The 13,825-nt window shown below is 40.0% G+C and overlaps 1 protein-coding gene across 1 annotated transcript in view; it reads right to left on the bottom strand.

Annotated features, from left to right (window-relative positions):
• ASXL3 (ASXL transcriptional regulator 3) overlaps window positions 1-13,825 on the bottom strand; it is a 156,728-nt gene that overhangs the window by 24,804 nt on the left and 118,099 nt on the right. Inside the window, exons 11-12 of the mRNA XM_066578046.1 lie at window positions 8,051-8,156; window positions 4,968-6,879 (exon numbers count right to left, since the gene is read on the bottom strand). Coding sequence (XP_066434143.1) covers window positions 4,968-6,879; window positions 8,051-8,156 — 2,018 coding nt within the window. The remainder of the gene's footprint in view (window positions 1-4,967; window positions 6,880-8,050; window positions 8,157-13,825) is intronic.

Raw genomic sequence — 13,825 nt, 5'->3', positions numbered from 1 at the left:
TGAACCTCTCTTCAATTCTCTCTTTACTTAAAAGCTCTGTTTGACCTTGCAATTTCTATCCAATGCACAGCTGTACGACAAAAACATTCTGAAATGCTGAAATAAATGATTGTGAACAACAAATGTCTTATTTCATAATGCATTGCATAATTAGCCAGAGAGACTCAGTTAATTGCAATCCAACAATTGAAAGGACAAATGCAATTCAAATCTGTACTCATTTTTCTATGAGTTATGATGATGATGTACTAATGAAACAGTGAGTGAACATTTTAAGGCAATACAAAGTCTCTTCCAGCAATTGGTAGTTGTCCAGCTTTTAACTTTAACAAACGACGTTCTTCATAAAGGCAGAAAAACAATTGAGTACAAAAGAAAATGCATGGAACTTTTTAATGACAAAATGCCATTATAGAGACAAATAAGTTTGAAGTGTACTTTAGATTATAAACTACTTTCCATAAATCAATAGTGCAAGTGAAGATAAGCCTTAGAATACATCTTATTATAGAACACTGCCTCTGGCTGTACTTATCAGGCTGCTTTCCACCTCTCCCTGAACTGACCACCCAATCAGAATTCACTGATAACATCTGTACAGTGAGAGATCAGGTTACAGTCACTGCCCATAAAAGTCTTTGGAGAGAGGACTGGTGTAATAGTAATAATATATGTATTCTATTGTGTGAATATATGTCTTGTCATATGTTTCTCACATCAGCCTATGCAAACATGTGTGTGTATGTATGTGTGTGTGTGTATATATATATATATATATATATATATATATATATATATATATATATATCTTAGGGTGGCCCTTATTTTTCAACTTTCTAATAATTAGCTCCCACCCCTATCTCGTTCCAATCAACAACAACAAAAAAACAAACAAATCAGAGAACTGCAATTAATGAGGTAAAGCTCACTAAGTGCAGTGAATTATTCATGAGGTGGGAGGGGCAGCGCTATCCAACATTTTGCTTTACAGATCATTGCTAGAGACCATAAAAAATACCCAACTGCTACTAAATCCTATCTTAAGAAAAAAATAATGTTCACTGTTTTTTTTAAATGGTTTCTATTAAACAGTTATGACATATCCATATGGTATTTCATGAATGTGTGATAGGGGTCCAGCAAATAGGCACCCACATTTTCAGGATTGGTGAGGGAGCCGAGTTGTCACAACTTCACCAATAAATGTCTATGCCAGATAAGCACAGGTATTAGTCTTTGCCAAAAAAAGAGAAATAGGCCACCTGCAGACGGCCGGGTCGGATCCGGCTGCAAGAAATCTCGCAGCAGGACCTGACCCAAGCGCCTGCAGAGAGCACCGCGGACTCACCCGCTCCCCGCTCCCTTTATGTGCCGGCTGCCGGCGCATGCCCAGAGCGGAGCTGGCGAGTGACGTTTCTGGGCGGAGCTCTGCAAGCCCCGCACAGAATTAGAACATGCCGCGTTTTGTTTGCTGCACGTGATTTCGCGCAGACAAACCGCGGCCATCTGCATAGAATTGCGTATTGTAATGCAATCCTATGCAGGCATACAGGGGAATCCCGCCGCGGAATTTCCGCCCGTCTGTAGGCAGCCATAATTCATTATTGAAGCCAATGGTTGTATTCTATTGACCCATTTTCAGCAAAACATTTTGTTTTTAAACAATTGCTGGGGTTGCCTGGATGTGTCCACATACATTTTTCTAAGAAGAAAAAAGAAAAAGGTTGAGATACGGAAGAGTATACCGCTCTTGAACGGGATTATATATTGCGTAATACGTATACTATGTTCCAAATTCAAGGCGTTTGAGGGTCGCCTAGTAGTTGTCGGATTTAGCTGAAGTTTTGCACGGCCCGTTTTTTTGGTAATTGGAACAGGATTAGGGGACTGCTCCATTCCTCCTCCCGTGGATTCCGTGGTCCAGGCAGGGATATTAATAAGTCTATCCTAGTTGCTTTTCTTAGGAATCACGTGTTCATTAGCAACATACACCTCAAGGCATAAACATATGTCATTAGAGTCATTACATACTAAGCCAATCATGAGTTGTTATGAGGTTGGGGGCGTGTATTTGTATTACTGTGTCATTTCCACTATATCTGTACCGTGAGGTTAAGAATAAACGAGAAGTGTACTGATGGTTGACCAACATGGTCAGACTTGGTGACGTTGCATGCATGCTACTTCTCATTGTAATTCATTTGGAGTAGACAGTGGATTCTAGAGGAAAACCATTGAGTTTCCCTATTACAGGGGGCAGAAGACTAGCAACTATAAAGTGTTTCTCATGCACAGCATACACTGAGAAGAAAAGATCCTGCTCCCTTCTCTCTCTAGCACACTCTCAGAAGCCACAGAGGCATGGAAGATATTATACTGCAGTACTGAGGAACGTAGCTTTGAATCCAGCACCGGGGAGGAAATGGAAAACTTACTAGAGTGTTCAGCAGCATATCTGTGTGTCTCTCTGACTCTTTTTCCCTGCAGTTTCTCCCTCCTTCTACTCTAGTTCTCCCTTCTCCATAGACGATTATGGGCAGCAGCTGTAACCTGATCTCTGCAGATGAATTTTCTCAAATACTTGAGAAGGAATGAACAGTGCAGGAGCCAGGAAGTAGGAGGAAAAAAGCAAGATGAGTAGAGAAAGAAGCATTTTTCTCTAATATATAAGAGTTTCTTGGCTTTGGACACAAATATCAACCCGTGTCAATGTAAAATGTACAGGGCTGTCTGCTTCTGGCTCTCTACATTGTGACAATGACCTAGCAGGATTCCAGCGGCAGATCCCACCAATTAACCATTGATGACCTATTCTGAGGATAGGTTATCAATAGTTCAAAGCTGAAGAACCCCTTAAACTTGAGATTTTATTTTGAAACAGCAATGTATTGGAAAATGTGTATATTATTTAAAATATACAGACTTCTTTCTGATATGTGTAGAGTATGCCCTGAAAAAGGCAATAAAACTTTACATGGGATTGTCTCAATATTCAAAAGAGTGAAAGGAAGTTGTTCCCTGTAAACATGGCCACCAACAGAGGGACAAGCGATAATTCGCTCCCTAGGTACAAGTCTTTTCATTTCAACCAAGCTAAAAAATAGTTGCTGGTTGATTTAAAACCCGTCTGTTGTAAAGTCAGAGTTGTTGGTATTTGAACGACTTGCAAAGGAATTTGCATGGGGATACCTCCTAGAAATAATATCTAGGGCCTCATGTCCACTAGTAAAATAGATTTAGCATATCCGCGTGGGTGTCCCGTATGCATGATCTGCGCTCATAGGGATGCATTGGACACCTGCAGGTAATTAAATACCTGCGGATGTCATTTTTCCCTGCCGCGCAGATCGCACGTGCGGGAAAACACCCGCAGCATGCTCCATTTCGTGCGGGGCTCCCACAGCTTCCATTGAAATCTATGGAAGCTGTCTGCTCCCGCGCCACACCCACAGCTGTATTTCTGCTGTGCCGCGGGAGAGAATGAGTACAGAAAAAGATGTGCCCGGCGCATGCGCGCGGCAGGCTGTTGGCGTGCAGAGCACATACGCCGGGCCGAAGAAAGAAGATCCGGCCATGATGGAGGGGAGATCCACAGCGTCTGGACAGGTAAGTAAATCTTATTTTTAAGCCTCATGTCTGCGGGAAAGGAGGGACCCGCTGCGGGATTCTACATGGAGAATCCGGGCGGGCTTGAATTTTCCAGTGGACATGAGGCCTTAGTGTACAACAAATAGTAAGCGCTCTGCGTAAAAGCTTTCAAGCAACTGTTGCTTGTACACTTCAGCAACTTACTGAAAGATAGTTGCACAGCGTAAAGGTACCCTAATGGGGCATTTACACAGGACGATTATTGCTCAAAATTTGTTCAAACTAACGAATACGAGCGATAATCGTGCAGTGTAAATGCACAAAAATTGCTCACTTTTCGTTCATAGGTTTTAATCACAGACTTTCAGTCAGCTCAAAACCATCACTGGCTTGTTGTTCTGTATAAACGCTCCGCACTTCAAATAGAAGGTGAAGCACAGAGCGAGGATCCAGAGAGAAGCCCGTGATCCAGCGGTGGAGTCCAAAAACCTCAGCAGTGATGTCAGCGCTTGTGCAGTTTACCCGACTGTTGGCCCGTGTAAAAGGACCATAACATAAGATAGCCCTGGGGCCTTACGTAGGCTTTAGGCTGTTATTTTAAAACCATCAGTCCATGCAATCACAATTCCAAGACTGAAACAAAGAGTTCCCCCCCTTTTGTTTATACGTCTTCTATACCAGAATCATAATGGACTGTAGAAATAAAGGTGTTAAATGGCCAGGACAAGTGGTTTCTCTAATCCAAGCTGTTACAGCAGAAGTCTGGTTGTTTATCACAGCTGTGTTCTCCAGTGATTGTGAAGGCACAGCTTCTAAGCTCGTGAGATCATTAGGGCACACAATTACATGCTATTGCGGCTAGAAAACTGTAATTGGGATGTAATGGAACATCCATTTACAGAAGGTGTTAGCCAGCAAGTGAACTACAAACCTCCATAAAACAGAATATTTGGGTTACAAAAACAAGCCTTAATAAGATTTCAATAACAAGGGATAAAGGATATAAATTGCAATGCAGTCTAAAATCTTTACTATCAATGTACTGTGCAAAATAAATCAAGGCTTTACAGAAGGCTGTTTTAACTAGTATCCTGATTTCATTTTCTATTGTAGCCCTAGAACAAAAAGAGCGGCATATCTGATGTAGTGTATAGACCCATTTGAGCGAGGTCACGTTGTTGTGGCAGGTGGGCTCACACGATTTGAATGTGCTCTAATAACTTCAAAATTAAAAGTCTAGTAAATATAGCCATAATTCAATTTCTAACAATAAAAAGATTACATGTTTGCTTATATCTTAGTGCCCACGGTGTGCTGAAGTCTTGTCAATTTTGACAATGAATGAAAATCAAAAATTTGTACATGATCAGACATCTTACCTTTAGAGGTGGAACACGGGGTTCTTCTCTAGGTGGGTGTTCCCTCTCAGATTGACTTGAAATAGAGGATGCTCTACTATGATGATCGTCATCTATTCTTGGTCTCTTTTCTTTGTAGTTACCAAAACTATGTTGCTCTCCAGTTTTTCGTTTAGAAATTTCAGGCTCTCGACAAACTGCCTCCGACTGCTTATTATGATCATATGACTTATAATGTGAACTATCTGGCCGACTTTGGGAGCTTCCTTGTTGCTTGTGAGATTTACTTCTGCTAGATTCATAATATCCAGACACTTCTAATGAGGTTGTATATAGTTTATCGTGAGACTTGGAGTGCACAGACTCATTGTTCCTAGAGTATGTTCCCTCAAATCCTTCTCTTGAAGGAGATAAATACTTTTTATCAACAATACGATAGTGGCTTGAATGGTTTTTAATAGTTATGGTATCTGGTGGTGACAACTGGGGGGGTGATGCTACATTTGGTTTTTCGTGGTCTCTTTCAGAATTACAGTGCTTCTGATTATCTTCAGACAGTGAAGTATCAGAGTTTGGAGTTGCTAAATTATACTTAATGGTTTCTGAGTTTTCATGTTCAGTGCCAACAGTATCTGCTTGGGATGCTTCCGAATAACCATCAGTCTCATCCTTTGAAGGTGACTGCGATTCATCAGATGTAGCGGGAGAACTTTCTTGCTGTAATAGGTGATGTTCATTTGGAGCAGGACTATAACCAGAAGATGCATCAGACGTAACCGGTGCATTTGGTGCATGTCCAATTTCAGAGGTCAGTGCTAGGGAAGACACTGAAGATGTTTCTGATATTAAAGGTACATCTGACATTGGAGATGCTTCGGAGGTTAATGGCAAATTTGATGCTGGAGAAGCTTCAGGCGTCAGTGGATGGTTAGAGGAAGGAGATGCTTCTGATATGACAGGTGAATTGGAAAGAGGTGAAGCATCTGAAGCAACAGAAGTTGGTGGGCTTTCAGTTAAAGGTTTTTGCTGACTTTCTGTTTCAGCATTTTCAAAGCTTGAAACTTCAGACAGAATTGAAGCTTCAACAGATGCAGGTGTATAAGGCTCCTCGGAAGCAGACTGCATGTCACCTCCTGGTGAAGTGAGACTAGCACATGCTTCCTCAGGACTTTGAGAAGAAAATGAGGTCTCAGAAATGCATGCAGTTTCAGAGAACTGTCCATCTGGTTCACTGATGAGTTCCATTTCTACAGGAGCCACATGTTCCGAACATAATGGATCAGTAGCAGCTTTAGGAGCATCATGCTCTGATTCATTTGCATCTTCAACTGGTGTTGTCTCTGGTTCAGCCTCTTCAATAGGTAAAGTCTGAGAGGCCACAGGTGTTGGAGACCTGTGTTCATGTAAATCACTTGAAACTTCCAACATGTCTTCTTGATGGTCATCAGATTTTACTAATTCTATTTTTGCATCTGCAGCAGGCAGCATCTCATCCTCCATGACAACACAAGACTCTACATTTTCTGCACGCAACTCTTTCGCCTCATCCTGTGTATTCTGATTTGTCACTTCTTCAGGTATCTCAATTTCTGCTTTAACATCATCCACTTGGCATTCACAAATGGTTGTTTCAACTGTTTCAACTTCTTCAGCAATCTCCTCATGTATAACTGCTTCCTCAGATATCAATATTTCTTCCAGTGCGGTTTCTCCGATTATGTCCTTGGATGGAATATGCTCCATGTTACACACAGTTTCTTCAATAACTTCTGTTTCTAATATTACTGGTGTTTCGTTACTAGATGTTGTACTGTTCTCAAACTGAGTAGATGGACCTGGTAAGTTGAGTGAGGTTTCTAGAGAGCTGCTTTCATCTTCACTGCTGTTTTGCCCAGAAGTCAGTTGCAAAGATTCTTCTTTAGACATTCCAGATCTGGGAAAGAAAAAAACAGCTAGCAACAAATACAAACTGCCTTTTTTACAAATCTGTTCAATAATAAATAAAAAAACAAGCATTAAAGCAAGTGTCCTCCAAAAAAATAAAATGTAGCACTAACTCAATCCACAACGTTTAAATGGTTTTTGTTTGATGCAAAAAAAGTTGCATAAAGAGTTGTGCACTTGTGGTAATTGTGCCCGATCGGTAAAGGTATTCCGCCTTCAAATGTAAAAACAATGGCGGCGATTTATGAAACGGTCAACAGAAAAATTGTCTTTGTTGCCCATGACAACCAATCACAACTTTTATTTCTTATACTGATCATGCAATGTGATTGGTAAGTTTTATTTACAAACCAATAAACTAAAAACGCTTTATTGTACAAGGGACCCAAGGCTGCTGTTCTCCTCACTAAACCCCTTCAGTGGCAGGTTTATTATTACCATATCATGCCTCACAGGGCAGTCAACAATGCAATAAAAATCCTGGAAGATTTTAGATGACAGCTCAGTGCTCTGCACATTTCAGCACTAGAGCTGTCCACGGAAATCTTCCGGGGTTTAACTGCATGGTCAGTGAGATTTTACGGGCGTGCCACTAAAGGGGTGAAAGGAAGTGACATGGATACCGCAACTGTTATTTTTTTAAAAATAAAAGGTTTTTGATATAGATAACAGAGAGTGTGACTGAGACAACAGTGAAGCTTAACCCAATATTACTTATAGTTGTTGAAATAGAGGAGATCACTGTCTAGCTCAACAACTAACTACAAGCAAGTTTAACTTGGGGTGTTTAGAAGATCACCTGGAATTCTATTCAGAACTACAGTGGTAGTTTGATACTGGGATTTACCTTCATGCATATGATAACTAACTAAGAGAGTGTTAATTTAAGACTAAAACTATATAAAGTTAACATCAATTGATATACAGGCTAACCAGGAAGTAATAAAGCATTATATACCTGCAGGGCAAATGAATGGCCACACATAGGTGCAGTACACATATGTTTTTCCTATAGGTGTTCACACACATTTTAATATTCTGTTATATACTCATTATATCGATTAAAGTTAAAATACACCAATGATGCCTAGTTTGCTACCATTCTATATGCGTGTGTTTTTTAATATATAATTAAAGCTGGTTTAAGCATTATTTCTTACTTTTCGCCATAAAACTTTTCAAAGAATCGTTCTTTCCAAACTTCTGTTTTCTTCTCTTTTTCAATTTCTTGTCTAATTCGCATTTGCATTTCTGGAGTAAACTCTCCTACAAAAAAACAAAAGTCGTAACCCAACAATTTCCATGTATATGTATGGTTGTTTTTTCCACAATAACTTGATATGTGGAATCAAATCATTTATTCTTTTTATTTAACACTCAACTTGCTTGAGCAAGTCGCATTAAACAAACTAAAAAGATGACAAACCTGAACGGATAATTTTACATTTCATTCTTCTTAAATACATATCTATATATATATAAAATAGGATGCGTGTATACGCCACCATCACTCATTAATTCCTAGAGCAATTTCAACCAAACTTGGTACATATAGAACTCATCCCATGGGGACAAAATTGGGGGAGATAAGACAGCCCCACTACCCAAATGCTGGAATTGCACTTGAGCAGATGGTTTTTATTTCACAGTCTTATCTAACACAGACGACCTCCTCCTCATCATACACTAATCTATTACACAGACGACCTCCTCCTCCTCAGATAATATCTTACACAGACAACTTCCTCCTCCTCATATACCAATATATTACACAGACGACCTCCTCCTCATATACTAATATTAAATCAGCACACACACACACAATATATATATATATATATATATATATATATATATATATATATATATATATATATATAGACATACACACACACATACACACACATATACATATACATACATACATACACATATATATATATATACACACACACATTTAAATTCTTTTCATGTCTAAAAATAAAATACACGGGCAACGCTGGGTAATCAGCTAGTAATTGATAAAATAAAATAAAATTGTCTGCCCTTTATACCTGATAACATCAGTGCACGATGACCTCAGCTTATGAATGAACGAAGGTTCAGTTCTTGAACCATGAGGATACAACTCCTAACAAAAATTATGGAATCACCTCACTTATTTGTTAATCACAAGTATGACACAATACAATTTTTGGCTTTGCAAAACATACCTCAAACAAATGAAAATTATTTTAAAGGTAACCTGTCACTGGGGTTCATGCTGTCTGAACCAGGAGCTGATATACCTACAGCCCCTGTACATTTGTGATACAGAAACGTTGTGGTGTTTCAGAATAGACACTATGCAAATAAGAGAGATGGAATAATACCTCCACAGTGCCACCTATTGGAAGGCAGCATTCCTTCAAGCCAAAGTTAGACTCTTTATACAAGCCTTGTAACAATGACTGGGAATCAAAAAGCAAAGCCAAACTCCATGCACAGACAGCTGTTTCAGGGTATTTGCCCTTCATCAGTGTGCAGTAGAAGTCTGGCCTTGCAGTTTGACTCTGAACAGAGCTCCAAGTCAAAGACGTAGGCTGTGCTGGCCTCTCCCCGCCCACAGCATGTTGATTGACAACTTTCTCCCTAATAACAAAAGGGAAGAGAGCTGTCAGTCTACATTCCATGGGCAGGAAGAAGCTGGTGCAGCCTGCCTCTTTGACTAAGAGCTCCATTCAGAGGCAAACGCAGCATAGTTTCAGTTTAACACATACAGGAGCCATTGTGCATACCTGTTCCGCGTACATGCTGCCTTTGGTTCAGGCAGCATGAACCTGGTGACACGTGCCCTTTAATAAATAGCATATGTTATTCTAGATCAAGTAGAGGAAAAAACGGTTACCACTCAATGTTGAGGGAAAAAAATTATATCATCAACCAGTAACAATCCAGATTAAAACTTGGGCTTTAATTAAAGCTTAAATTCTTTGAGACACTCATTTCACTAATGATAAACAATATTCTATATCCTGCTTTCTCAAAGAGCAGTTGACAGATCAGCTTTACAGGATGCAGCCATGTCATGCACCATTTTTTTTTAAAATTTCCACCATATAATATTCAATCAAATGGAGTTCTTGACTGTTTTCCAGCCATTTCATTGAGTTCATATGCTTTTCCTAAAAAAAAAAGTTTTAACACTATGCGGCAAGAAGAATTATCATGCTGAAAAATGATTTATCACCACCAAACCAATTTTCTGTTGATTGAATAAGAAATAGGTCTAAACTTTCTATGTACACCTGTGCATTGACTGTTGAGATAATTCTTGCCATCTCTCCTGGTCCCTTAATAAGCAGGGAAAGGCATGGTGCTTTGAGCTTTCTATCCTGATGCTTTAAAGGGGTTGTCCCGCGAAAGCAAGTGGGGGTATACACTTCTGTATGGCCATATTAATGCACTTTGTAATATACATTGTGCATTAAATATGAGCCATACAGAAGTTATTCACTTACCTGTTCCATTGCTAGCGTCCCCGTCTCCATGGTGCCGTCTAATTTCAGCGTCTAATCGCCCGATTAGACGCGCTTGCGCAGTCCGGTCTTCTCCCTGGTGAATGGGGCCGCTCGTGCCGGAGAGCTGCTCCTCGTAGCTCCGCCCCGTCACGTGTGCCGATTCCAGCCAATCAGGAGGCTGGAATTGGCAATGGAACGCACAGAGCCCACGGTGCACCATGGGAGAAGACCTGCGGTCCACCGTGGGTGAAGATCCCGGCGGCCATCTTAGCAAGGTAAGGAAGAAGTCGCCACAGCGCGGGGATCTCGGTAAGTACTATCCGTTTTTTTTTTTAACACGTGCATCGGGTTTGTCTCGCGCCGAACGGGGGGCCTATTGAAAAAACAAAAAACCCGTTTCGGCGCGGGACAACCCCTTTAATGTCTTTCTTGGTCTACTTTTCTCTTTTGTAAACTTCCTATTTTGTTTATACTTGCATCAAACTTTACAGACAGTTGGATGGGGACAATCAACAGCTTTTGCCGCACTTCGTGTTGGATCTCCAACTGGAAGGCGTTTTATAAGCATTTTCATAATATCAATTGACAGCTCTCATTTTTTGGGACCATGCTTTCTTATAATTATCCAGGTCCAACAGTCGGTAAGGTCCGTAAGCATTCCCTTTTACAGCCGACTAATTAGCATTTTTAGACTTGTGCAGATATCTGTTTAAGAAATACAAATTTCAAAGTGATTCTATAATTTTTTTCTTGACTTGATCTGAAAAACAATATATCATGAATTTAAAATAATCACATTTTTTGTCATATGTTCTAAAAAGCCAGAATGTTTGATTACTCAACATACATTGTTTTGTGTGAAATCTATGTTTTGCGTTTTCGTTATAAAGTAAAAAGCTGGATAATAAATCTCAAATTGTGGCAATGCCATAATTTTTCCAAGAGATTGTGCACTTTTCAGATAAGAGCCCACAAATTAAGGCACTAGGATACAGCGGGGAACCCTTCCAGAATGCTAAATATGTAAATAAGATAATGACATCAGAATGGCCACTAGCAGAATGTGAGACTCGTCAAGGCAATGCTAAAATGTTGTGATGTATCTTAAGGTAGAGTTAATTTTACAAGGAACCTCCTCTACTGGTTACATCACGTTCACATGTTGTTCTAGACTATTAGTACTTTCCAGGGCCTTTTCTAAGTAAATTTATCTTTGCACAAGTCTACCACCACAAGAAAGTGGACTAAGGCCTGGGAAGTAGTGTCTAGCATATTATTTTAATACTATTTATACTATTTTTTAAGTGATTTGGCACCTATATCAATTAGCCAGGGGGAAAAGGGGAGGGAAGAGCAGCTGATAGACTGATATAATCCATCCATGTGTTACATGGGCAGTCCATTAATTGTCATGTGCACCATGTAGTGTTTCATTACTATTTGGACAGCACTGCAGAGAATTGAACACTAGATATTAAAATATTCTACAGAATACAGCTAATTGTTGGGGAGGAGACTCAAAAAAGTATCCGCCCTGTTATCAGCTAATTTTTGGGGTCCCTTTTAAGAAAAATAGATTGTCTAAGCAGACAACTGTACTAATATTACCTAAAAATACTATTTGCAAATTCCACGAAAAAGCTAAACAAGGGTTAAAAGATTAATCTTTCCAACCAAAAAAACAAAAGGAGAAATATCACTGAGGGCATTTTCAGCCTTCTTTTGGAACAAAAGAGTAAAAATAAGTAGGACATTTTTTGTATGTATTTTATAATGTAACTATTTGAGATCAGGATTTCATACTCTTGGAGGGTACTGGTTTTCCTAGAAGAGATCCAGCTGGTGTAGGGAATCTTACAGGCAATGCTTCCTGGAAAAAAGTATAAAAATTATGTATTTTCCAGAATGAAGAAACCATGCCTCTTGTCCCACCTATAGGTAGCTACTCAGTAAGTCAATACCTGACCCATTAAAGGAATAGGCTTTGTAAGCCAAACCAGAGACACTCATCTACGGACAACACAGTTTCAGAATTATTGAAAAATAAACTTTATCTGTCATCCAATACAAAAATATCATATACTGCGATGCAGCGCAGACTGGACAAGAGTCCAATAACTATCACATGCATACATTTGTAATAGAAGCACATAAAGTACAGTATAAGCAGTATAAGAACCCTACACTATACATCTCACACTGCACTACACCAATAAAGCTACACATGACATTCAACAAGCAGTAGACAAGTGACAAGGGCACGAGGAGTGGAAAATATGGGGATAGGAAGAACAATAACAGGCCCCAAGCTTTATTGAAGGAAAGACATACCAAGAGGAGAAAGGGAAGGAGAGGGGTATCAATCTTCATCTTTGGCGCATCCAAATGGACTTTGATGAGCCAGTCTATTAGCAAGCTGCGAACCAGCCTGCAGTAGTTCTGGATGGATATCCTCTCTATGTTCATGACAAGTCATTTCCTGGCAAGCCAAAAAGTCTCCATAAAACAGTTCGTAAGGTGCTAGGCTTTCTGAACAGCCTCAAATGCTTAAATCTCAGGAAAAAGTAAATAAAGTAACAAACGATATGATGGGCTGATCCTGTAAACAGAATCTCTATGGGTTGGCACAAACAGGCTTTGCTAGAAGTGGTATTTCCTCGCAGAATAGGACACCAAGGGCTGTACCTCATGTTGTTCAGTCCACTATGCAAGAAAGTTCTCAGGGGCAAACCCTTCAGAGTGGCCATCCATGCTAGGTCTTAATGTCTGTTGGTCAATGTGCTACAGGACAAGGTCTTCCAAACAATCTCAGCTGTGGCAGCAGGAAGTCCTGGAATAAATTTCATTGGGTCTTTTGCTCTGCTATAGCTGGAAAAGTAGGATAGGTTCTTCCCTTACAACTGGCACACTCCTTGGTTCTATGGAGAGGTTGTCGGATTTGTGAGGAAGTATCAACTAAATGTATTAATGACTTGTGGAACTACAAGGCAATCTTAAAGCTCATCAAAGCTAAAGACTTGATAGAGTCTATTTCAGGGCTTCCTGATGACACGCTACAGACTGTCTGACTGTAAGGACTATTGTCTCCTCTGGAAAGTTAATTAGCAGGCACAGGGATTTGTTGTGGACAGCTATTCAGAGGGGTGTTCCATTTAAGTCATCTATGTCCACAATATGTGTAAAACTCCTTACTGACCAAGTGGCCCTTACACAGAGGAAACAGCTTTGCTCCTTTTTCTGGCCATGCTGCTTTTCACGGGGTCTGTTTGATGTCATGGAACATGAACTCAAAATACTCTGTATGCAGGAACAGCCTATGGGACCATATGGTGCTCTGTGGACTGTTTCCCGAGGATCACTCTGTTGGGGCAATAGAGGAGACCTGGCACCTTATGAATGGTTTCAGATGCTATATGGCTAGCCTGGAATCACTGG

This window comes from Eleutherodactylus coqui, chromosome 9, assembly GCF_035609145.1.
Source record: "Eleutherodactylus coqui strain aEleCoq1 chromosome 9, aEleCoq1.hap1, whole genome shotgun sequence".
In the NCBI taxonomy this organism is placed as follows: domain Eukaryota; kingdom Metazoa; phylum Chordata; class Amphibia; order Anura; family Eleutherodactylidae; genus Eleutherodactylus; species Eleutherodactylus coqui.
The sequence above is the reverse complement of the archived record's forward strand: the minus strand, read 5'-3'. Positions and strand labels throughout refer to the sequence as shown.